The following is a 26188-nucleotide window of genomic DNA, read 5'->3' on the forward strand; positions in this document are numbered from 1 at the left end:
TTCGTATAATATAACTCAAAACTCAACTATTTCAGAAATATCTACATTTAACCAACAAGAAAGCAAGTAAGTACGTCTATTTACAAATTAAGATAAAATGGAGGATAAAATTATAAACTGTGAAAACTCTTATTAATATACCAAGTTTTCAAACTGATCCCCATTTCCTCCTTGGCAAAAAGGTTTGTAACTCATGTAAAACACTATCAATTATTTCGGGTGATATGAATCTAATTTCATATCTAATTCTATTTTTCAAATCTTATACGTTGTTTGGCTTTTCAATATAAACTTTACTTTTCAGGTACCCCCAAAGAAGATAGTCGCAGGGATTTAGGTCTGGTGACCTGGCCGGCCACTCTATTGGCCCTCTTCGTCCTATCCATCTTCCTGGGAACACTGTCTGGTCTTGTTCGTCTGGGTATAGGCCAGCTAAAGCAGGGATAAGAAAATCTGGAAGAAAATTCAAATAGCATTATCCTATTAAGTTTTCTTCGAAAAAGTATGGCCCTATTACTTTATTTTCCACGATACCAGCCCAAACATTAATAGATTTAGGGTACTGTGTATGAGCCTCAGTTGCCCAGTGTCGATTTGACACTGACCAGTACCGACAATTTTGCCGATTTACGACACCGTTTAAACAAAAAGTTGCTTCATCCTATAACAAAACTCTTAACACAAACTGACGGTTATTATTGCAAATTTTCATCATTTGCTCGCAAAATTGGTTTCTTCGACCAGGATCGTCCTCATTTAATTCGTGTATTAGTCTAATTTTATAAGGGTGGTATTCATTTGCTTTTAAGATGATCTTAGCAAATGCCTAACATGATCTGAAGTTATGAATTTGTGCTCTATTCTACTAACTGTTGACTGAGAAATAGGATGGTTTGGGTATTTGGCATTAAACAGTTCACTTACTTCTTTTTGCGTGCGCACTCAATCCCCGTACCCTAACATTATCAAAATTTTAATTCGTTGGGTTTCCGTTAAATTAGCAATAGTTTATTCTGATAAAAACTATCGATTTTCGAACCGACAGTGACATTCAAAAATGGAGATTCTTTACAAGTGCAACCATGGAAATAGAAACAATTGGCAGTGTTTATAACATTATTTTTATCCTCGATTTTGCCTTAATTTGTAAATACACGTACTTATTTGCTTTCTTGTTATTTAAATGTAAATATTTGGGAAACAGTTGAGTTTTGAGATAAGGTGTATTATACGAAACTTGCTTAGAATTTCGCCTATATTTCATAAATCCAATAAAAAATATAGCATTCTATTTAAAAAAATGACCGATGACGTCTTATTTTTTTTGTTCCACCCTGTATACAAAAATTTATATGAAATAATGCGCAACTTAAAATAAAAATCGACGGGTCCGAGCGTTTTCTCAAAAAATTATGTCTCTAATTTTTATCGAATTTATGCGGAACTTTAGGTGATCACTGTAGATATCCTTTCATAAACATCATACTACATTATACATCATCATATAGTTTTTTTTCTTTGTCTGATTTTTAATTTATTTTTATTTCTATTTTTTATCTGTCTATTTTTTTTCCTTCACTATATCTCTCTGTTAAAAAACACAATACAATTATATAAAATTGTATACACGTTAGATTATCTGTTATTAAAATAGATTTTAGATTAAATGGTCGTCAATTTAATTCTTCAATCAAATCAAAGAGCATATAAAGATTATTTTTAGAATTTATTAGGTATAATTTAATAAATAATGCTGTAGGTTGCCAATTTCTCCACATATATAATTTTTCGTCAAAGAAAGGCCTATTCTATGTTTGTGTTTGGGATATAACAAATGAGAAGTTCTTAAACGCGAAATTATTCTAATTAGACCTCTCTTATAGCAGTTGACAAACAACAAAATATACTAATTGAGGGGAAAAGCTATGAATAGGCTAAGGCTGTAGTGCTTTAACTGCTTTCTAAAAAGAGTAATTACCAATTTTTCATTAAGTTCATTTTTGCTATCGCGTGAATATCAAAGAAAGGAATTTTATGACTACTTATATTAACCAAATTAGTCGCTAGTAGTCATCTAGACTAAAGGCACAGAAATGTTATTGACAAGAGGTCTGTGATACTTTTTAATAATTTTTATATTGAAATATTTTTAATAGAGTCCAGAGTAGTCTTATTATCTAAAAAAAACTCAAATTTTCCTTTTTCGATATAATCTAAGCAGTATTTAAATGCCTCCCAAATTTCTCAGTTCACCTGAGTGATGGAATTATTATTGAACATCTACTTTTTAAAAAATTTAATTCAAAATAAATTCTACACAAATTTGACAATCAATTAACTACAACTTTATTCGTCGAAAATTAATAGATAAGTGATTTTATATAATGCAATTTTTATGGAGCCTAATAATATTAAAATGCTTATTTTGTTGATTCAGGAATATTTGTAATAATAATAATTATGTATGGGGTCAGCTGAGGTTCTTGGCCTGGTTGCATCACATAACTCCTCCCTCCTTAAGTTCGGAAAATAAGGGTTGCAATGGCTGCTCGTTTTTTCGACTCTCTTGTGAAGGGCCGTCGAAGGGGTCGTTCTCGTAGTGGTGGCTTCTGTGGGATGAAACAGGCTTTTTCCATTTCTTCCATCCAATATACAGCAGGATTCCGCATATGAGGGCGGCAATGGATGAGATTGGAGCGATCCACGGGTACGTGGATTTTTCGGGCGCCTCTAGAGGGTGTAACTGGATTGTCGACAATATTTTCTGCGCTGTCTTCAGTTCATCCAAGTTTATTTCCTCGAGGGTTAATTTGGAATTGTTGTTGCTGCTTTGGACATACGAAAACTTTGGCAATTCTAAAACATATTGGAATTCCGTTTTTCTTTCGCCTTCGTATGTTTTGTTATCTATCTCAACGGGGCACATAGATAGGGTAACAATACTTGGTTCAGAGATCTTGTAGAGTCCTTGTTGACATTTGTCTCGGGCGATTGTCATCTGCACAGGAATGACCAAAATTTCGTTACCATTTAGGCGTTGAATGGTACTTTTTTGGTAATTAACATTGGTTAACGGGCATATATTGGTTGACGTTGTTAGCAGTTGGAAGAGGCAATATTCGTCTTTTGAGAGGGTGGTTTGCTTGCAGATGAAAACGTCTTCTAGCTGCGGGCATTCTTCTTCTGTGGTCCAGTAGTTATCGTTTGTGAGTAGAATATAAGGATTGGAAGGGAGAATGGTTTTGTTTCCAATGGGTATTGGGTAGAGTTTGTAAAGTATATAGTGGTTGGGAAAGAAAATTGGGGTGTGTATTGAAAATAAAATTGAGCTATTTTTGATAATTACTTGAACAGATAAATAGTTATAAAAGTTTACTAAGTCTTTAAATTCAGGTATTCGGTTTGGACCATATATTGTTTTTATATTTTCTATTAAATTTAAAAGTTGGTTAGGATTGAGTATAGAGTTGTGTATTTTATTTACATGAGCGAATGAGATTGCGTTTTCGGTGTTATTTATTACGGAATTTAAAGTGTTTAATTGCAACATTATATTGTCTAATATTAAAGACATATATAGGGCATTAGATAAATCTAACTGATTTTTCTCAAGTAAATTTAGTTTTTCCAATATAATTGCTTGATTGGTATTTATTTTTTCTAAATTTTTAGTAAATTCTTGTGTGATAGAGGATAGAATTGATTGTTCTTTATTAAAGTTGTTATTTAGAATTTCTTGATTTTTTGTTAGCATATCGAAATAGTTATTATAGCGGGTTTCATCGTCTGAGTCAAGGGTACCGAAGAGCCATTTTTCAGCGTTACCTACTACGTTAAGTAATCCTCTTTTTGATCGATTAGGTTTGTGAAAAATCTTGGTATTTCTTAAAATTGTCTGAAAATATTCATAGGTTTGATTAAATTTATAGGATGTAAGAATTGAGAAGCTTTCCTTTTGATTTGTACTGAAAACAGTTTTGTTTGCCTGAGTTAGTATGTTTTTTATGTTATATAGGGAAATTTCGATTTCTGTGAGGTTTATGTGAAAAGTGGATGTATATTTCGTAGCTGATATATAGGTTTTTCCTATGGCCATTGGTAATATGCGATTTCTAATTCTTTTTACTTCTAAGTTCGTAGCTATGGGTAGGAGGAGCAGGAATGGGATGATTTGTCTCATCTGAAACAAGGTTACGTTGTGGTTTTAATAAGTTTTTATGTATTCGTCTATTTTGGGTGGCTATGGCGTTAGTTTTTTGTGTAACAGGTTTGGTTACTTTTTTATATTTATCTGATTCTTTAACTTTTGATTTCTGTGGAAACGTTTTCGCAAAAAGTGGTTTGTTAGGGTCGATGTCTACTACATTTCGGTCTTTATTTACTTTATCTAAAGAAGATTGTCGTTGGTCTGTTAATTTTTCATAAAGTTCATGATTAATTATTTTAATATTCTCTGCATGCTCTTGCATGTATTGGGAAAGATTTTGTTCGTTTGAGAGCTCTAGAGGGTTTTTATAGTCTAATTTGCCTCTGACAATTTGAAAAGGGGTATATTGGGATGCACTATGTGTAGAGTTATTATAGGAAAGAATAGCATAATTCATTAGAATTATTATATTTTCTTTTGGCTTTTGGTGCTTAAGGGTAAGAATAATTTCATTTAAAGTGGAGTGAAGACGTTCAATTGGACTATTTGAGTTGGGGTTGTGAGGGGTACAATAATGAATTTCAATTTTATGTAAAAAACAGAGGTTTTGAATTATTTCGTTTTTAAAGGATGTGCCATTATCTGTAGTAATTTTTCGGGGAAGGCCATAATGATTAAAATAGGTAATAAGTTTGTTAGCTACTTCGATTCCTGTGGGTGTTAAAAGAGGGTATGCTTGTCCTAATTTAGAAAAGCTGTCAATTACGGTTAGAAAGGACGTATTATGTGTTTTATAGATATCTATATAGATGTGATCGAAAGGTTCGTGACCAATAGGGGTGGGTTTAAAAACGATTTTGTTAGGATGTCTTTCGTATTTAGTTTTTTGGCAAATTTCGCAGAGGTAAACATACATTTTGACGTAATTTTCTAAATTTGGCCAGTAGAAGTGTTTCTTAAGTGATATAATATTTTCTTGAATACCTCGGTGGGAAGTTTTGGTCTCGTGATAATATTTAATCTTTAATTGTTGGTCTTCTACGTCTATTATGTCTTCTAGTAGGGTATTGGATATGTAAGGGTTAAAGGAATTATTTTTAAAGTATTTTTAAAAAACTCTGATTATAAGTGGCTCAAGAGATTTATTTATGAAATGTAGGCAGTATGTAGTTTTGGGTATAAAATGTTCTTTAATAATGTCACAGAGATCTTTTTCAGATGGATCATTTTTCAAAAATATAATGGTTCTTTGTTTGTCAAAAATAAATTCTTTTTGAACTTTAATTTTGTTATTATTGGAGTATCTAAATATAATTTGATTTTTATAGATATTTAATGCTTTTTGAACGTATGGGGCACCAATAATGGGATGTTCTATGTTAGAGTGTTTAGTTTCTAGGTTGGTAGAGGGTTGTGCTGGTCGTATTATTATGTCAGAAATTATGTTTATTTTTTCGTTGTCTGGTTCTGGTTCATTACAAAGAGTGTTCAGAATTTCATCAAGTTCTTCAGGCGGTAATTGGGGAATTTCATCTGGGTCGAAGTTGGGTAAAATTGACATTTGGTCGTCTTCAATGGGGTTAATTTGTATGCGGGATAGACAATCGGCATTAGAATTTTGTGTTCCTTTTTTATATACGATTTCATAGTCGTATTCTTGGAGTTTTAATCGCCATCGAATAAGTTTAGAATTGGGTTCTTTAACAGAAAATAACCATTGTAATGGTTTATGATCTGTAACAATTTTGAAACGGGTCCCATAAAGATAGGGGCGGAAATATTTTGTTGCCCAGACTATAGCAAGAAGTTCACGTTCGATGGTGCTATAGTTTGTTTCTGCCGGACTTAGGGTGCGTGAAGCAAATGCGATTGGCAAATCGTTGCCAATGGGGCCTTGAGACAAAATTCCACTGATAGCGACGTTTGAAGCGTCCGTGGTAAGAACGAAAGGTTTGGTGAAATCTGGACGTTGAAGAACAGGGTCATTTATTAACAGAGTTTTGCAAGTTTCAAAACACTGAATGAATTGAGGGGTATGTTCAACTTTTTTATTTTTTTTCAAACAATTTGTTAATGGTTTTGTGAGGTGTGCAAAATTTTTGATAAATTTCCGATAATAGCCAATTAAGCCTAGAAATGACTTTATGTCGCGAGATGTTTTTGGCAATGGAAATTTTTGGATGGCTGCATTTTTTTTCGGATTGGGTTTCACACCTTCGGGCGTAATAACATGTCCTAAAAATTCTACGGTTTTGCAGAGAAACTCGCATTTATCAAGCTGGATTTTAAGGTTGTTTTCTTTGAGTTTTTGAAAGACGGCTTTTAGATTAGAAATATGTTCTTGCAAGGATGTAGAGAAGACGATAATGTCATCCATATATACAAGACATATTTTGCCAAGGAGATCTTTAAGAACATTGTCCATGAGTCTTTGGAAGGTGGCAGAGGCATTTTTAAGGCCAAAGGGCATTCGAAGAAATTCGAAGTGTCCATTTTCGACACTGAATGCGGTTTTCTCAATGGAATTTGGGTGCACGGCTACTTGATAAAAGCTAGAGGCTAGATCCAATGTAGTAAAATATTGGCTGCGTCCAAGTTTATCGAGGGTATCTGAAATATTGGGGATGACATAACGATCTGTTATAGTTTTTTCGTTGATTTTACGATAGTCTATAACGATTCTCCATTTTTGTTTCATGGAGGCGTCATTTTTTTTGGGGACAACCCAGACAGGACTAGACCAGGGGCTTGAAGAGGAACGAATAATACCATTTTCTAACATTTCCGAAATTTGTTTTTGTACTTCTTTTTTGTGTACAAAGGGATATCTGTATGATTTTGTATAGACTGGGACATCATCTGTGGTCTTAATCACATGTTTAACGGTATTTGTACAAGGTAATTTTTCGTTTCGCCTATGTAAAACTTCTGGAAATTGAAGGATGACTTTTTTAAGGGCGGTTTTTTCTTCGCTATTTAAATGATCTGTACGGATAAGAGAAAAATCATGGCTTTGATCGGGACTGTCATATGTGTGAAAATTGGATGTTATTTGCTCGATATTAAATATCTCGAAATTTTGGGCATTAAAAACTTGAACTACTTTTCTAAGTGAATCAGGATAAAATTCTAGGACGATACTTTCGTTGCTATGATTTCGAAATTCCAAAGGGACAGTGCCATTTTGAACTTTTAAAAGGGATCCTGGGATTTCAATATTTTGGCCAGTGTGTAAATGAGGAATGTATAATTCGGTTTCATCAGGTATATCAGTATATATGTTTTTTATTATTATAGATGAGGGTGGTATTTCTATTTTTTGTAAGTCAAAGTTGTCTCTGTAATAAATAGGTATTTCTGTCGTATCATTTTTTAAAAGCCTATTTGTTATATCAATGTTCAGACCTAGCTTACGTAAATCTCTCATACCTATTATTCCATCGAAATAGTCGTGAAAACTATATAAAATTAATTCAAGTTCATTATTAATATTAAATTCATGTAAGAGGGGGACTTTTGCTTTATTTTGGGCGTTGGTATTGCCGGTACAAGTTACTAAAGTGTGTTTACAAGGAAATATTAATTGTGGAAAATATTCTTCTGCTAAAGAAGGTCTGATTAAGGATGTGTGGCTACCCGTGTCAATAAGAAGTTTGGCTGGGGGATTTTGAAGTTGAATATAGGGCAGGGAGTTGACTTGAAAACTATTTAGATTTAGGACGGATTTTCGTTTAGAGGGCTTTTGGGAAAATTTTGTAAATCTTGGGAATTTTCGTAATTTTCAAAATATTCATTCTCTTCGTAGTATTCAGGGGTTTCGAAAGTGTCTTGATATTCTTGTTCTTCACGGAAATTTTCATATTCTTGTTGGGATTAAATATGGCTATCTGCTAGATATGCTAAGTCCGTAAATGGGTATGGCTTTTGATTTTGGAATGTTGAATTTAGATTTCTGGGATATTGCCTTTGTGGATTGCGGCTTTGAATTGAGCGCATGTGAACGTCTGTGTTTCTACTTATTGCAGACGGCATTCTACTTGTTGTAGACATTGGGGTTGGGGGGCTGGTTAATTTATTTGAATTTTCTTTAGAAAATACATTTTTCGGCTTGCCAAAAACTTGTTCGTTAGTGGGGAAATGTTGACGTACGGGTTGGGGTTGAATATTTATAGGTTGGCTTGGAAATGGTTGTTTAGATATTGCACCTGTATTATTTGAAAACGGGGGTTGAATGTTGTTATTTGGCATTGGAAAGGGATTTTGAAAAGAATATTGATTTTGGGGAGGAACAAAAGATTGTTGAATTGGTGGAGGCATAAGGCTGAAATTTTGGCGATTATTTCTTAGGGGAGATGTTCTATTTTGGGGTGTATTATAAATTTCTTGTCGTGGAATGAAACTACGAGCATTTATTTGCTGTTCGATAAGTGAATGGTTTAGAACAATTGAACTTGCGTCATCAATATTTTGGGGATTGTGTAACATTAAAATTGTTCGAAGCTCGCGAGAGTTAGACATTAAAACAGTAACAGTTATTAATTCAGTTTGCTCCATTAAAGCGTCTTTTGTACCTTGAGTTAGGGAATCATCAGCAGCGATTTTTAAGGAAATGCGAGATTTTAAAATTTTGAATCTTTCTATAAAATCTAAAATGGGCTCTTTTCTAGATCGAGTTAAAAAATTTAACTGTTGAGAAAGTACTTGACGGTTTATTCTATCGCCAAATTTTTGTCTTAAGGCGTCTTTTATTTTGGGCCAGGTCGTTAGATCCGGTCTACAAAGTAAAAAATCGCCTGCTTCTTCAGTTAATTTAGAACATATTGAAGCAAAAACAAATTCTTTGAGAGATTCATCTACAGTGCCTATATAGTATCTATTATAAAATTTGTCTACACTTGAAATAAACAATTCTAGATGATCACTATTGCCTGTAAATGTTTTAAGAGTATGAGCAATCTCTTTTGCTGCTGTAAGGGTAGTCATATTTAATGAATTTGGTTCTAACGTTAAATTTGTTAAATTTACGTTTCTTAAAGAAATATTTGAAAGGTTTTGTGTAAGATTATCAATTTCACTATTTGACATTAAAATTTAACTAACGTAAACGAATTATCGCACTTTTAGTAAATTTAAAGTATACTTAATAATAAATTGCAAAAATTAAAAAAATAAATTCAAAATATACACACAACAATTATCATAAAATTAAATGGGAGTGGAAAGGAAAACTCACTTACGATTTTACTTCTCGCAACTGTAGTCTTCTTGCCTTGGGTTGGTTTCAATGCCTTAACAAACAGTTAAAACTGACGATTTCTTGGTTTCAGCAACGTTTTCTTAGACTGCTTGCACAACCAGGAATCTTTGAGACACCTACATGAACGACTGCGCCAGTGATGGAATTATTATTGAACATCTACTTTTTAAAAAATTTAATTCAAAATAAATTCTACACAAATTTGACCATCAATTAACTACAACTTTATTCGTCGAAAATTAATAGATAAGTGATTTTATATAATGCAATTTTTATGGAGCCTAATAATATATATATATTAGAAATTAAGACTAAAGTCAATAATATAAATCCACATCCCCGTAAAAAACGACGTTTAGTAAATATATTTGGTAAAACGTCAAAATAGCTTTTTGGTACATTAGACTCCGATGATGGAGAAAGATATGACATTGTAATTGAAGAAATACGATATAGTCAAAATACGTGTAAAAGAGAAATAAACATGCAAATATAATTAACGAAAGATTTAATTAATAATTATAATAGCACTATATTTAAGTAAAAATCAAAATTCGTCATGATCAAAAAGAGTCATGAGACCTTTTCAGAAGACAAATAAACAAAACAATTAGCTTTCTATACATTTAAAACTTGAATATACTATAATAATCATAAGTTTCTAGAGTTTTATCACTTTTTTTAGATAATTTAGAAGATGCCATAATGTTTGCTAAGCTCAATACCTCACGTAGCACCGTAGTTTTAGCTGTCCCATTAGAACAAATAATATTAAATTTAACTACCCTTTATGATGTGGAAAGAGTATTACTATTTAGGAAATTAAATTATTACTATCAATTAACAGGCCTTGAAGAAAGTTTTTTAAATAAGAAGATAATTTTTGCTATTCACTTCCTTATATTGTAACTGTTACACTTACCTGCTATCTCTACAAACCAAACTCTTATAATTTCGAAACTTCCTTACCTCATAATTGGCACTTATTTGCACAAATATCAAGAAGAGGCATGTCCATTAATTGAAGATCTATACATCTATTAAAATGTCCTAGAAGCCTAAGGGGATTACAACACGTCGTACCTTATAAGAAAAGCAGAGCAAGCTGCTCAAAGTTAACGTCGCTACCCCTATTGTTCACCCGCATTAGTCAACAACAACTTCTAGTTATACCTACTAGTACCAAAGTAAAATTACAACAAATGTGCCAAAACAATAAAACTTTCTTCCTCCATATACCTAGGTTAATAGAAATACTATTTAAATGCGGTACAAGTTTACTAGAATCACAATTCTGGAATCAAGATAATGTCCTGAAAATCAGCTCTTTCTATCTACCAGATACACACAGTAACATTTAACAACATAGAGATGCAGCTATCCGAGGAAATAATCCAACTAGACTCAATTGACTTCAAACACATCCGATCATTATCAGACTATCCAAATATCCTAAAAACCCTTCCAGAGGAAGAAGAAGAATTCACCCGGCAGCCTGGAGCTTTGGTACAATCCTTGGAACCATATTAATTATATCTTGTATATTCTTCGCTATTAATGCGCTTGCCAAAAAGAAAAGGACTACTGTAGAAGAGCTAGAGCCTCAAGACATAGAAGAAAGAGAATTTTCCGATTAGATATTTAAATATATTATTAATTAATAAATATATTAGAAATTTGTCTATCTTTACCATCCGCTACTACAATCCGCTCTTAAAGCCATTTGATACAATAATAATAATAATAAAAGGACAAGATATAGAGAATTCAATATAAAGTAGAAAACAGAAGCAATTCAGAAATTAGTTGGTAACCTGCACTATAACCTATTATTTTTTGAGTAATAAAATTATCCTAATAATGGCCTAAAACTATTAAAATTTTTATGAATATAATTCTTGACCTTCCGATTGAAGACTTTATGATTAGTTATTAGTAATTATTTTAAAATATTATTATATTTTGAATATCAGAGAGGATTAAGTTATAAAATTTTGCTCCTAAATAATTTATAAAAGGAAGGTTAATTTGCTCATGATTCTGTGGCAAAGTAAGATTGTTATGCATATTACTCCTGGTACCTTGGAAGAGCGTAATTTGTTTTTTTTTAAATATCTGTACTATGTACAGGGTGGCCAAATAAGAATGCGAGGTACTGTATCTGGGAAACTATTCATCGTAGAAGCTTGCGATAAAAAAATTTATTACTAAAATGGCCAAGAGAATGACCTAGAAAATATTTTCAAGTTTCTAAAATAGCCGCTAGGGGGCGCAACTGCAATCTTGAATCTAGAAAACTGATGTTTCTGTAAATTTTGCTGAATTAATCTAACAAAAAAATAGCTGATTATTAAAGTAGAGACTAATCCGAACCTTTTTTATTTGAATAGTTTTGCTGTATCTCTAAAAATAAAGTGGTGGGGGGTGTTCAAAAGTTGGCTTAAAACACACCCTGTATACTAAAAACGCCTGAGCCGATTTTATTAAACTTGGGCTAGTTGAAAAGAGCTATTATTAAGCTACGAATATTATTATATTTCATGTTTTTTTAGTTTTACATCTCGCCGCTAGGGGGCTTTTTTCGGCTTTCTGACACAAATGACTAATTTTCTCAAAAAACTTAAACGCAATGGTATACATTTTTTTATACAAAAAAATAGCTTAATGACGCCTAAATATGCTTGCGAGAACCGCATCTTAATATCTTCATCCTAACCTAAAATTTAAGCCAAAGAAAATTTTATATGGAAATCCCTTAATATTTATAAAAACTACAAAATAATTTATTTCGAATTTCTTTTATAATGTAAGTTGTGGCCCTATAAAGGACCGATTTTAAAAAGAAAGGGTTTTAATGCCCCCGTAAATGCTCGAAATCCTGACCATCACGCTCTATGCATTTCTGAAGCCTTTCATGGGTAGATAGAACTGCAGCTTCAATTTCGGCTCTCGGTATGGTATGTATTGCATTACGAATGCGGTTTTTCATATCTTCTCTAGTCGTAGGCTGAGTCTGAAATACAATGTCCTTTAACCGCCCCCATAAATAGAAATCAAGACAGGTTAAGTCTGGGGATCGCGGAGGCCATGGAAACAGGCTTCCTCTTCCAATCCACCGCTGTTGAAAAATGTTATTAATATGCTCTCGCACATTCCTAGCAAAATGTGCTGGACAACCATCCAACTGCAAAAACAAATTTTGCTGGACTTCCAGTGGCACATCTTCCAGCAACAACGGTAATTGATTAACCAAAAAGTCGAAAAAAACATTGCCATTTAGAGATTGCTCAAAAAAATATGGTCCAATAATGTTGCCTCAAAGTATACCACACTACACATTTAAACTCCAGCGCCCTTGGTGCTGAACTTCACGCCACCAATGCGGATTTTCTGCAGACCAATAATGCATGTTATGCAGGTTGACTCTACCGTCACTATTAAATGTGTCTTCATCGGTCCAAAGAATTTTAAATAAAAAATCTCTGTCCTCGCGTATCATGCCTAATATCCAATGGCAATAGTCCAACCTACGGTCAAAGTCTGCTTCTTCCAATGCCTGATGTAAATTAACATGATATGGGTGCATTCTATAAATATATTAAAAAAAAGCTGAACTTAAATAAATCCATATATGGCGATGGCTATTAGAATTTACCTATTATCCTTCAAAATATTTTGAATCGTTGTTCTTGATATGCCTAATTCAAGGGATAATGCTCTTGTGCTAACATGAGGATTTCCTTCAATATATCCCAGTACGCTGTTAATATTGTCCACATTTCTTCTAATTCTTGGCCGTTGAAACCTAGGCCGAAAACTACCATTGGCTCGTAAGTTCGCCACTAATCGGGGAAAAAATCTAACATCGCAAGGACTTCGATTTGGATATCGAGCAGCATAAACTCTTTTTGCTACTGCAGCATTTTAAAGACATTCAAAATAAACCGCAAGCATATCAACAGCTTCATCGTTCGTAAAACGCATTTTGCAAAAACAAAAAATGCTCAAGTAACGTAAAACTTTTGACAACTTACTATTGACAATTTGAGGAATGTTTATAATTTGAGTAGACATTTGTTTTGTTGCATTTCATGGCCTGCTTTCTAATAATTATTTTTTTCGTATTATATCCATAGTAAATATATAACATAAAATAGGTCTGATTTTTGATATACGCATTATTAATACTTATCTTTTAGTGATATTAGGTAATATTTTCAAAAATGGTAAATTTTGTTTTCAAAAGTAGTGAATTTTAAAATATTCCAAAATAATTAGTATAAAAAAAAATTAAAATTTAAGGGTATAAAATATTCTTTGGCCTATATTTTAGATTAGGAACAAGATATCGAGTTGCGGTTTTTGCAAGATTATTTAGACATCATTTAGCTATTTTTCTATGAAAAAAAAATTATACCAACGTATTTAAGTTTTTTGAGAAAATTAGTCATTTGTGTCAGAAAGCCGAAAAAAGCCCTCTAGCGGCGAGATGTAAAACTAAAAAACATGAAATATAATAATATTCGTAGCTTAATAATAGCTCTTTTCAACTAGCCCAAGTTTGATAAAATCGGCTTAGGCGTTTTTAGTATACAGGGTGTGTTTTAAGCCAACTTTTGAACACCCCCACCACTTTATTTTTAGAGATACAGCAAAACTATTCAAATAAAAAAGGTTCGGATTAGTCGCTACTTTAATAATCAGCTATTTTTTTTATTAGGTTAATTCAGCAAAATTTACAGAAACATCAGTTTTCTAGATTCAAGATTGCAGTTGCGCCCCCTAGCGGCCATCTTAGAAACTTGAAAATATTTTTCAGGTCATTCTCTTGGCCATTTTAGTGATAAATTTTTTTATCGCAAGCTTCTACGATGAATAGTTTCCCAGATACAGTACCTCGCATTCTTATTTGGCCACCCTGTACAAAAGAACATACATTTTCTATATAAAGATGATTTATATCGCAAATATTAGAGTTGTATAGTAGCTCAGTTGAGTAAAGTCTATTTTTATTATAAATTACTTTAAGAACATAATTTAGGACAACGGTTTACAAGTCAACTTTTAACGGTTGAAAAGTAGACTTGTAAGACTCCCCATACTATTATGCCATAAGAAAGGAGAGACTCCACTTAAGATTTATGCACAAGCAAGCACAATTTGTTGCCCAGTATTTCTCGAAGAACGTACATTTTTTTTATTAGGTTTCGGAATTTACCACAAAGATAATAAATATAATCACTCCATTTTAAGTATTGGTCTTATAATTCCAAGATATTTTGTTTTGTTTGTTTCTGTGATTACTTCGTTTCTTGTAGTATTGACAGTGATACTAGTAAAAAGTTGTCTGCTCTTTTTACATAAGGAAAAATAATCGTGAGTTTCTGGGGACATAACCAATCTCTTACCTGCCCAAAACCCACATGAAAAGTATTTTTTACTTCTTCCTAAGAAAAGAAGAAACGAGCTCAGATATTGATAGATTAATCCTCAGCTCCTAGGTATATAAAAAATCTTTTATACCTCAAGTAAATTATTGTATTTAACACTTATTGAACTTAAATTAAATAAAGTATATCGAATGGTAATCATTACAGATTTGAGTTCATATTTCTTTTAAATACGAGAATAAGTCTATTTTCTTCTTCTTTTCAATTTTTTGAGCGTGTATGATAAAAATTTCTAAATTGATTTTTGCTATAAGTGGCGTAATACCCAATAAAATAAGTAATCACCCTTACGTTTATTAGAAGCTTTTGCCGAGAATTTTTTCTTGATGCATTTTTTGTTGCATTATCTTGCTTGACCAAATTGTTTACATGAAAATCCGAGTGGAAGTCTAAAGACAAAATCACTTCCAGATAATCTTGAGGTATTGTAGGCACAATGTGATTTTTCAGAAATGTTCCTGCAATGTTTACATATTTTAGATGTAAACATTGCAGATGATGTTTTGATGTTTCTTATGTTCCACGTGAATATAGGAATAAATGTATCAACTCTTTTAGGTTTTCAGTGGTGCTAACTATACTTCCTTTACTTGCACTCTCTTCGTTACTTAAAGGGAACCAATTGCCTCTTTGTGTAGATATTTGCAGCTGTGTGTATCTTAGTGATGAAAACGCCAACGAAACCATTACGAGAGTCACTTGTAACAACGACGTAAAATCTGTACTTACAAACAGGACATCGTGGATAAACCCGGATACCAACCAATCATATGCTTATGACAGAATGACATTGACCAATCAATATTTTATTGTGCTCAACTTTACTTTCCCTAAGAGCGATTTAGTTTATCTTAATTTGGCGAATAACGATATTTACACTATTAAGGATAGTGTATTTCAAAATTTACAAAAGTTGGAAGTTTTGATTTTAAGTCACAATGATTTGGAGTTAATGTCGCCAAATGCATTAAAGGTTCTTAATACTTTTATAACATCTGATTTAATATTTTAAGGTAATATTTTTAGGGTGTTTATATGCCAGAACGTTACGAGCCTCTAAAATGCTTAAAAGAATTAAGATTGGATCACAATAGACTGCATACGCTTAACACGGACCTCTTTGAGCATACAACCGACCTGGAAATCTTAGACCTTAGTTATAATCCCTTTACAGTTATTGATTATTCCACTGTTATTGCTATTGATACTTTAATTAATCTAAAGGTAAGTAAAACAGAAACATAGTTAACAAAAAAAACAGTAATTCTAAATAAAATACATGTTTACCCTCATGATATTCTGAAGTATTCTAGGGAATACTATCTTGTCTGGTATTTCTACTAAATATAAAGTATGTTTTAATATCTTAAAATAGTTGGTAAATAATCATTATTACCCTATTTCAGTCAATCATGGTAAAAAATAGGATATTATGTCAATTTTTAAGTTTTCTTTTTAATCTTTGAAAAGATACGAATTTTTGTATATGCCCTTCGATGCCTTGCTGGTTGTTCTTGAAGTACTGCTTTAAGAACATCCTACTTGCATTTTGCACATATTGTACCTATTGCTACATATACAATTTTAGCATGGAGTTATGCCTCACGTATAGTGGTGAACTTCTTGTGCATGCATAGGAATAGGGATAAGCAACAAACTTATTTCTTTGTAGTAAGAAAGGCACTCTTTTGTCCTGGGGGTGAGAAACCGCTTCTAAAGGCGGATGAATCAACTATTACGATCAGCGGCATAAAGTCTTATAATGAAAGACAATAGTGAGGCCTTGGGAAAGCTTTATTCTCTGGTCGGCAGCCGGCGCTGTTCTTCGTCCGGGGAAAACGGTGAGAAATTGGTGACCGGACGTAGGGAGATGACCCACGAGGCTCCCTGGGCGAAATCTAATACTAGCGTGGATGTAAGCAATCGCCATAATAAAACACGTGTTGCAACATGAAATCTGAGAGGTCTTCTGAAGCTAAGAAAGTTAGAAATTGTTGAGGTCCGACTTCTCGAAATGCATTGAAATTGTATGTCTTTTAAAGGAAACTGTATTTTATTTGGATAACGTTGGTTTTTGGGTAGCTGAAAAAATTTCGAACACTATACGGGGGTATAATACGATCAATGATCAAATAATAACACGTCGATTGAATAGTTTGATTAGGGTTACAATAGTTCATTTAGTACAGGTCTATGCCCCTATATATACCGCATCAGCGGATGTAGGAACATTATATGGGAATCTGGCTGGAAGATGTTTTGCTCGCTATTCCGAATAATAATCATTATTTTGACGGCCGATTTTAACTCCAAGATTCGGAACATAAAACTGGATAATCATATAAGGCAACAGGGGGCAGATTTGATAGAATGGATTTCCCATTACTTATGGGAAATCATATTTTTACAACACCCTCGTCGTCTTTATACTATAGAATAATATTATAGTATAGAAAAACGAAGATAATTCAAAGCGTCGATTCTATCTGTAGCAGATAAAATAACTAAATATAATAAGAATACAATTCAAGTTTATTGGTTGTGCTAAAAGGACAAAAACATTTACATCCAAGAAATATGTAGAGAAATACAATCTCACTCAACTCTAATACCACCAGACTTGTTTCAGAAAATTATACTTCTGATCAGAAAACTTATACCAACAAATTGACAGTTAGAAGTAAGGGGAAACTTGGTTGTTGATCTGGATTACGTGATTGTGGTCTGGCATCTGTATTTCATAGATCTGTTTGCTGACAATGACTTTATCTCAAGAATCTTAAACACAACATAACCCAATTTGCATCAAATATTCTGCTCGCGGAGGTTAGTAAGCTAAAATTTAATAAGTCTCTTGGAATTGATGCTGTAACACCCGAAGCACAGGAAGGCTTGATAATAAATAATACATCGGTTATGCCAAGGAATATGGAGGAATGGCTTATGGCTAGATGATTGGAGAACATCAGTCTTTGTTCCGCTTCATCTAAATAAGGTGATACCAGCAACTGTGATATCTATAATATTCCATACCAGCAAAGTAATCCTGTACATTTTTTTATCCCGTTTGGAAAACTATTTTCTATGGCAGATATCCCCTATAAAGCTGGATTTATAAAGCGAAGAGGCACTAGGGAGCACATTCTGAATATTAGAGAAACATTCAGAAATCAAATCGAATAGAACAGCTTTTGATAACATAAAATGGTCAAAGCTCTAGTCTATTCTGTTGTCAATGAGTGTCCCAGACCATCTATATATATTTGTTCAACACTTTTATAATGATATTATTTCACGGGTTGGAGTTGATAAATGCTTGTCTGATGAATATGCTACATGCAAGGGTGTATAACAGGGCTGCGTTCTTTCATCGCTTCTTTTAAATATCTATAGTGAATTTATTTTCATACAGGTCTTAGTGGACTGGAATAGTGAAGTAAATGTTGGAGGCTCAAAAATGTTTAACTTAAGATTTGCTGATGATCCGACTTTGATAGCTCTCTCACAGAGAGAAATTCTGAAACTCCCGAAGAGATTTGAAGGTGTCAGTGCTTTTTACTGCCTAGACCTAAATTAATATAATAAAACCAAAATTATGATAATTGATAGAGAACAAAACAATCACCCTGAAACTTGAACTATTAGACATTGTAAAGTTGTCAACAGTTTTGTCTATCTTGGAGCCTTAATATAAAATACCAGGTGATGTTATGGCGAAATAAGATTCAGCTTGCTAGGTCAACAATGACAGAGTTAAATAAAATATGAAAGGAGCCGAATATCACAGAACAAACTAAAATCAGTGTAGTTGGGTCTTGGTCTTTTTTTATATTTGCTTCAAAGAAGTAGATTATCGTCAGATTGATGCATTTGAGATGTGGGCGTGGCGACGAATGTTTAGAGTTTCCTGGCCCGCACATAGAATAAATGCTGGGGTTCTACAAGAAATACGCCCATCAAAACCTTTGTTTACTGTTTAGTATCGCTTACTCTTAAATCCTTACATTTTTTGGACACATCATATGGAGGGACTTATGTGCAGGGAAAGCCTAAAGAAAACAAAAGACGTAGTCGCTCGCCAAACCGATGGATAAATGTTAAAAATTATTAGATGCTACTTTCCCACAAGCGGTTCATATGTTACCTTATTAAGATAAATGGCAAGGTGCAGTCAAGAGAGGCATCCAAAACATTTAATATCGTTAACATGAATCACAACACATTTTTAAAGATGTTATGATTATGGGAGAAAAAGGAATAGGAATCGATAACAAATATATGAGATGTACACAATTATGGAACTAAAAGTGTAAACAAACTGGTTCCAATCTATCAGCGCTTGACAAGGTGTCGGAATCGTTCGAAGTATCTAGCTGTTAAGTTATAGAATAAACTCCCTACCAGTTATTTGCATCTGCAGTATCCAAGTTTCAGGCATAAATTAAAACAAATCTTAAGTTCAATTACCTTTTATTGACATGAAGAATATTTTAATTTATGTTGTTCTGTGTGATACTGGTACCTGTACTGTGTGTGAATGTTATATTTTATATTAAATTTAGGATAATAATTATTCTACTTGTATATAACTATTCTTATTTTAATATGCTGTTTATAGTGTTTAAATTTATAGATAATTTTTTCTATGATTTTGTTATAAAATAAATAAATAAATACGTTAATTATTTTCATAGTTTTTATTCTGTTTTGCTTGTATTTTATAGTTTAAGTTGATTTAGGGTTCTACTTATATTTAGTTTAGTATTTTCACTTATAATGTCTAGTTTTTTAGTAGCTAATCTTGTTTGAGAGCTCCAAATTAGGTTACTTAATTTATAGTAGTATAAATCCCTGTATTTTTCATTTTCTAGAATTTGTATACTTGCTTGCTTTGACTGTCAGTATTCTTCTGAAATTCTTGATCTTCATCACAAGAACCATGTGCAAAATTCTAAATATTTGTAAATTGCTTCATGGGTCTTTAAAAGAGATCGCGTCTCGTGATATTTTAATTAGTTTTGTTATTTACCTTGGAAACAATTAAACGACAGTCAACGTGAGCCAGATTAGAGTTTTTGACGTTGTTAATAAGTGTGTTCTTGGCATAAAAGAGTATTTCTGTAGTAAGTATGATCCAGCAAAAAAAATACATACATTCCACATTATGCTACTTTTTTAAAGGATCCCTATAATTATTAAGCAACATATTTTGTATTCATATCGTGCGTTTTTGTAAAAGTCTACAAAACACATATTATTATTATTTCACTCTTATTTCTCCAATTTTATATTTCAAAATATTTTAGGAACTTTATTTAGCATACACACAAATTTCAACCCTGCCAGAGCTTATTCTTCATACACCTTTAAATCTGAGGGTATTAGATTTGAGCGGAAACCCCATGGATATCGTACCTGCAACTTTGAAAAACTCACATAACTTAACCACGTTATTTTTGAATGATACTAATTTTGTTAATTTAACTAAAGCAAAGTAAGTATTTATATAGCTATTAGTAGGGTATTCTATTTTATTTATTTTTAGTGGCTTTCCACTTCTGCCATCTCTTAAAGTCCTATACATGTGCCATTTAACAAACGTAGAGAGGATTGAGAAAGAAGCTTTAGGTGGTCTTCCTAATTTGGAGGAACTTTATATCAGTGACAATATAAAACTAAATTACATTGATGGGTTTTCTCTTGCTCTCATTGATAAGGAAAATGACGGTACTATTAGACCATTTATTAAAAAGGTATTTAGAAAATAATATATAGGGTGTCTCCTTTTTCATAGGGACAGTATTGCTATCACCTATACTAGAAAAGATACGAGGGCGGTTAAATTAGAAAAAAGTTGCGGCATTTTATTCTGATTAAAAAAGTGTATTTAGATTTTTATGCGACGTTTCGTTTTTTACCTGGATTTTTTATTTTATATTTAAAAAGAATTTTTATTTTCTTTTTCAACAATGTATAACTTAAATGTCTATCTCGACGTTTCGGTATAAAAATAGCAGTTTTCAAGCTTTTTTCTTTAATACGGACCTGTTTTAGTATTTACAAAATTAAAATACCTTTTGAATGCATATTTACCTATTTATCTTCAATATCAAACATAAAATTTTAAAACTACAGTGCCCTTTTTTTTGCCGGTAAGAAAAAGAAATTCGAAAATTTGGTATGGTTCTTTTAATTTACGAGTACTTGCTTTAGATTTAGAAGGGGAACAATAAATGTGTAAATAAAATAGAATTTTACACTTTTAATAAGAAATATTTTATTTACTTTACAAACAAATGACAAACGTGTATTAACCAAAAAAATAACAAAACAATACGATTTAACTAAAGAAACAACATTCTCTTTACATACATTAGGCAAGAAAAGTTGCTTATAAAGCAGTTCTTTAGTTCTGAGAAGAAATTAAGCAGTTTTTTACAAATATCATTTACACTATTTACAAAAAATTTTCGAAGTGACCCCTATTATGTTCAATGCATTTTACGGTCCTTAATTCTAAATTCTCTATTGAGCGGGTTAAGTATTCGGGCTTTAAATCTCTAAATGCAGCAGTGACCTGATGTGTTAACACCTCCATATTATTTATTTCACTGTTATTGACTTTATTTTTTAAAAATCCCCATAAGAAGTAATCCAGAGGATTAAGGCATGGGTAACGAGGAGGCCACCTTACAGGACCGTTTGTTCCTACCCAGCAATTAGGGAGATTTGTGTCGAGAAAATCTCGGGCAACAGCGGAATTGTGAGCGGCACAGCCATTCAGCATAAACCATACTTCTTAATGTTTCCAATGGAATTTCATCCATAACTTCCGTCAATAGGTTAACGTACCTTTCACCATTTAAATTTCCATCAATAATTTTGGGACCTATTAGCCTATTACCGATGATTCCGCACCACATATTAAGACGATTTTTTAAATCGATTTTGAGGCTTAGTTTCTTCTACTTAATGTGGGTTGTTTTGCGCATAGAAATGCTTATTTTTTCGGTTAAACATGCCACTATTAGTGAATGTAGTTTCGTCGGTCCATAAAATGGTCGTAGAGAACATCGGGTCTGCATTTAACATCTCTTGATACCAACGGCAGAAAACAAGTCTGCGTTCTGAATCATCTGGATGCAGTTTCTGAACCGGTTGGAACTTGTAGTCATGATACCTATGTTTCTTTAAAATGTTTCCGACCACTGATGGATGTATCCCACATTCAGAACCTATAATTCTTAATGAAGACTCCAGATAAAGATGAATTTGAGCTAAAACATTAACATCGTTGTGTGTATTCTTGGCACGGTATTTTCCGCGTTTTTTTGATACACATCCAAATTCGGTGAGGTTTCTTGAAACTAAATAAAAAGTTTTTCGCGCTGGAGCAGTTCTGTTTGGATATAATCTAGCATACTCCCTTACTGCATCATCAACCTTTCAATAACATCTTATAAAAACATCGTACATATCCTTTTTTCACTATCACTATACCGTACCATTTTACAACTTGTATTTATTTTGTTAATATTGAACTAGGAAATTGCTAAGGAAACAACCAAAGCTTTTAAACTAATTTAAGAAACTAACTTACGGCAAAACGTTAAAATATCAAAGTAATATTTTAATAATTTTGTTGTAATTAATAATAATAATTGTTGTCGTAGCTACGACATAATTTTGTTTTCATAGCCTACCTAAATAAGTCACAGCTGTAATAAATCTGACATTGTTATAAAGTTTGAACCATTCGGCAAGCACGGTTCCATTTTTATTAAAGGTGGCTCTCCATGCAGCTTTGAAAATAGATTTTCGTTATCGAATATTAATATCGAACAAATCACATATCGTAATTTTTTTCCTAACCACATAAAAAAATATCAGCCGCAATTGATGTTAGTGAATAATATTAGCAGCTAACCCAACTCCAAATCTGCCATATTTTAATTTTGTAAATACTAATCAGGTCCGTATTAAAGAAAAAAGCTTAAAAACTGCTATTTTTATACCGACACGTCGAGACAGACATTTAAGTTATACATTGTTGAAAAGGAAAATAAAAATTCTTTTTAAATATAAAATAAAAAATCCAGGTTCGTATTTAAAAAAAAAGTTGATGATGATATCTAAAAAACGAAACGTCGCATAAATAATCTAAATACACTTTTTTAATCAGAATAAAATGCCGCAACTTTTTTCTAATTTAACCGCCCTCGTATCTTTTATAGTATAGGAGATAGCAATACTGTCCCTATGAAAAAGGAGACACCCTGTATATTATAATACACGGTTTTTATTTGGAAATTAAATTAATAAGTTATAAGTGGTGTTTGGGACTTAAAATACTGACACTAGACTAAGGATTAGACTTAAAATATTCTTGGCTTGTTTTTTAATAATTTTGCAATTATTAAAAAATAACCCAGAGTTTTCTAATAATTAAAAATTGGCGCGTGCATAATGGCAGCTCCATAGACACGCGCAGTTACCACGCATATGCGGAAGTATAATCTCGAGCCTGAAACGAGCTCTCTTGCAATCGTGCTAGAGCCGCAAATGGTACTAGAATTTATACGTTCGTATTAAAATGGCCGGTCAAAACCTGGTGGATTAAGAGGATTTAAATGAAAAGGAGAATTGAATAATTGAATGAATTTAATTATTCAATTCGCTGAATAATAATAATAATAATAATAATAATAATAATAATAATAATAATATTAATAATAATAAAAATAATAGTAATAATAATAATAAAAATAACAATTTGCTCTCTCGGAGAGTACTCTTTCCTGAGACAGAAGGGATTATGATGGCAATTCGAGATTAAGTCATCAATACTAACAACTCTAAGAAATTCATCTTTAGGGATCCAAACACCGAGTCGTACAAATGCAGGAAGTGTCACCAAGTATCGGAAATAATTTAGCACATAACACCTGGATGCAGCTTGTATACCGATTATGTTCATGGACATAATCAGGTCTGCAACATCATCCATCAAAAGTTGGCCAACAAGTATGGACTTAATACTTACACTCTATACTATAAGTATCAACCTTAGAAGTTACTTGAGAACGACAACTTTAAACTCTACTACGACAGGCCCATTATCACCGCCAGGCAGGTGACAAATAACAGGCCTGATATAGTGGTGGTAGATAAAGGAGTCAACTCGATTCTTCTAAAAGACATCGCGATGCCAAATAACAACAACGTATCAAGTAAGTATCAGGAGAAGGTAAGTGAATATGCAGACCTAGCTTTTGAGATCCGATGAATGTGGCATGCAAATAAGGTCAAAGTCGTCCCAGTAATTTTATCATCTACAAGGCTTACCGAAATCACTAGAAGCTAGCCTCTTGAAACTGAGACTGCACAGGAATATCTACATCGACCTCCAGAAAGCGGTCATTCTGAACACTTACCGCACCGTCAGACAATTTTTACAGGTCTCACGATAGAGCCCAAATTCTTTTGATACTTGTACCCGGAGATGGGTGAATTTTATCCAGCCAATTGGCTGAGATAGTGTGTGTGTATAATAATAATAACAATATTCTTACGGCAACACGAAATTAACTAGAACAGATGCTTAAAATAGTGAAAAAATTCTATGATGATATAGGTGATTATTCTATGAATGACATTTGGACTAAATAAGTGCCGAACTGTGAACATTATTAAGGGTAAACTATAGCCAGGTGACTTTCATATAGAAACAGATGAGAGAAACAGAATCAGGTAGATTCAGATGGATTAAAACGGACATCGAAAATTTGCAAAGAAAGGCTAGAACAGTTCTAACGAAAGCCAATAAGTATCACCTGCGCAGTGCCCTAGAACGAACGCTACCTCGATATATGGGAGGAAGAGGAATGGCCGACATAGAGAAGCAACTGACTCAGCAAATTAGTAACTTGCGATCCTTTTTCTTAAAAAAGGCTAAAACATCAGACATTCATCATGCCGTATGGGAAGTAGACTACTCAACTTTAAGAGCTTGAGCTACTCATACACCATTGCACCGAGCAAGAAAAAAGGCAAGCTTAAATGGGAAAACCAGTACATAGAAGGCATGTTAACGAGGTTCAACAAGAGTATGTCGACATAGGGGCGTCGAACTGCTGGTTGACTTCGGGACAGCTTTTCTCCGAAACTGAAAGGTTTTTTTTTGTGGCCATCTAAGATCAAGTAATACCAATAAGAAGTTGTTTAAAGTTTGTCGTAGGTAACCCGACGGTACAAAGTGATGTAGATATAGATGTGAGTCCATTCAGCAGGTTACTGGTGAATATTAAACTTTTACACCAACGGAATATAAAGAACGGTTGCAAAATCTAGTTGCAAAGAGCATTTTCCTAATAATAACAACCCAAGAGCGAAGCATAATGAAAAGACCGTAAAGTACAGACATCTAGAACACCAGATACGAAGGCAATGGGAAATAAGAGAAGTGCGGACAGTTCCAATTATTGTTTCAACAACAGGAGTAATATCAAAGAGCCTGATCGAAAACAGAAAACTGGTCAACCTTAGGGAAAGCATCTATAAGCTAATGCAGAAGTCAACGCTATTATCCATATCTCAAATCGTCAGAAAGTTCGTTGCAAACGCAGAAAACGTCAACTTATTTTTATTTTTTCTTTTACTCTAATTTTCACCAGCATGTTAACAAATTTTATTTCTCGTTCACTGTCAAACAATTCCTACTATTAAGAAATCATTTGTTTATCAGTGCATCCTAGATTCCACGTAACTATATTTGCATTGTTAATGTAGTTAAAAAAGAAAAAAAAAATTTCCATACATTTCGATGTAATTGCATATTTGAACGTAGTTCTTATCAACTTTTCTTAATAAAAATTTTCGATATTGTCAAAAATAAACGCACTTTATTCTTGAGTAAAATTCATATTTTCTGATAGGTATATAGTATACGATTGGAAAAAATAATATCTGATGCTTGCATTTTAGGTTTTGGATCAAGCAAAACTTTTTTTTTAATTAATAATAATAGAAGTTTTCCATATGGTGCGAACTTAAGTGGACAAACTGGATAGTAAATTGGTGACATTCGCTTCACGTCTCCTGACGGTCCGACTATGTAACTCTTACCTGTTCTCAGCTCGATACTTCCTAGTGAAGAGGAAAGGGCTCCGACAGTCGCCTTGGAATACCCCCTTTCTATAATTCACCGAACCTGTAGTGATAGTGCTGCATTTAATAATTTGAGATATAACAAGCTTCGTTTTCCAGGTTGTGATTTATTCTTCCGCGCATCCAACTATATTTGGGTGGATCTCAAGAAATCTGCAACAATTTAAT

The 26188-nt window shown here is 32.8% G+C and overlaps 1 protein-coding gene across 2 annotated transcripts in view; it reads left to right on the forward strand.

Moving 5' to 3' along the window:
* LOC126738411 (toll-like receptor 8) overlaps positions 1 to 26188 on the forward strand; it is a 42947-nt gene that overhangs the window by 9724 nt on the left and 7035 nt on the right. Inside the window, exons 2-6 of one of the 2 annotated variants that reach the window (XM_050443738.1) lie at positions 305 to 502; positions 15413 to 15827; positions 15881 to 16078; positions 20161 to 20348; positions 20400 to 20607. In XM_050443738.1, coding sequence (XP_050299695.1) covers positions 15639 to 15827; positions 15881 to 16078; positions 20161 to 20348; positions 20400 to 20607 — 783 coding nt within the window. In that variant the 5' untranslated portion in view covers positions 305 to 502; positions 15413 to 15638. The remainder of the gene's footprint in view (positions 1 to 304; positions 503 to 15412; positions 15828 to 15880; positions 16079 to 20160; positions 20349 to 20399; positions 20608 to 26188) is intronic. The other variant, XM_050443737.1, reaches the window with a different exon arrangement.

The sequence above is a fragment of the Anthonomus grandis genome, chromosome 7 (genome assembly GCF_022605725.1).
Source record: "Anthonomus grandis grandis chromosome 7, icAntGran1.3, whole genome shotgun sequence".
In the NCBI taxonomy this organism is placed as follows: Eukaryota; Metazoa; Arthropoda; class Insecta; order Coleoptera; family Curculionidae; genus Anthonomus; species Anthonomus grandis.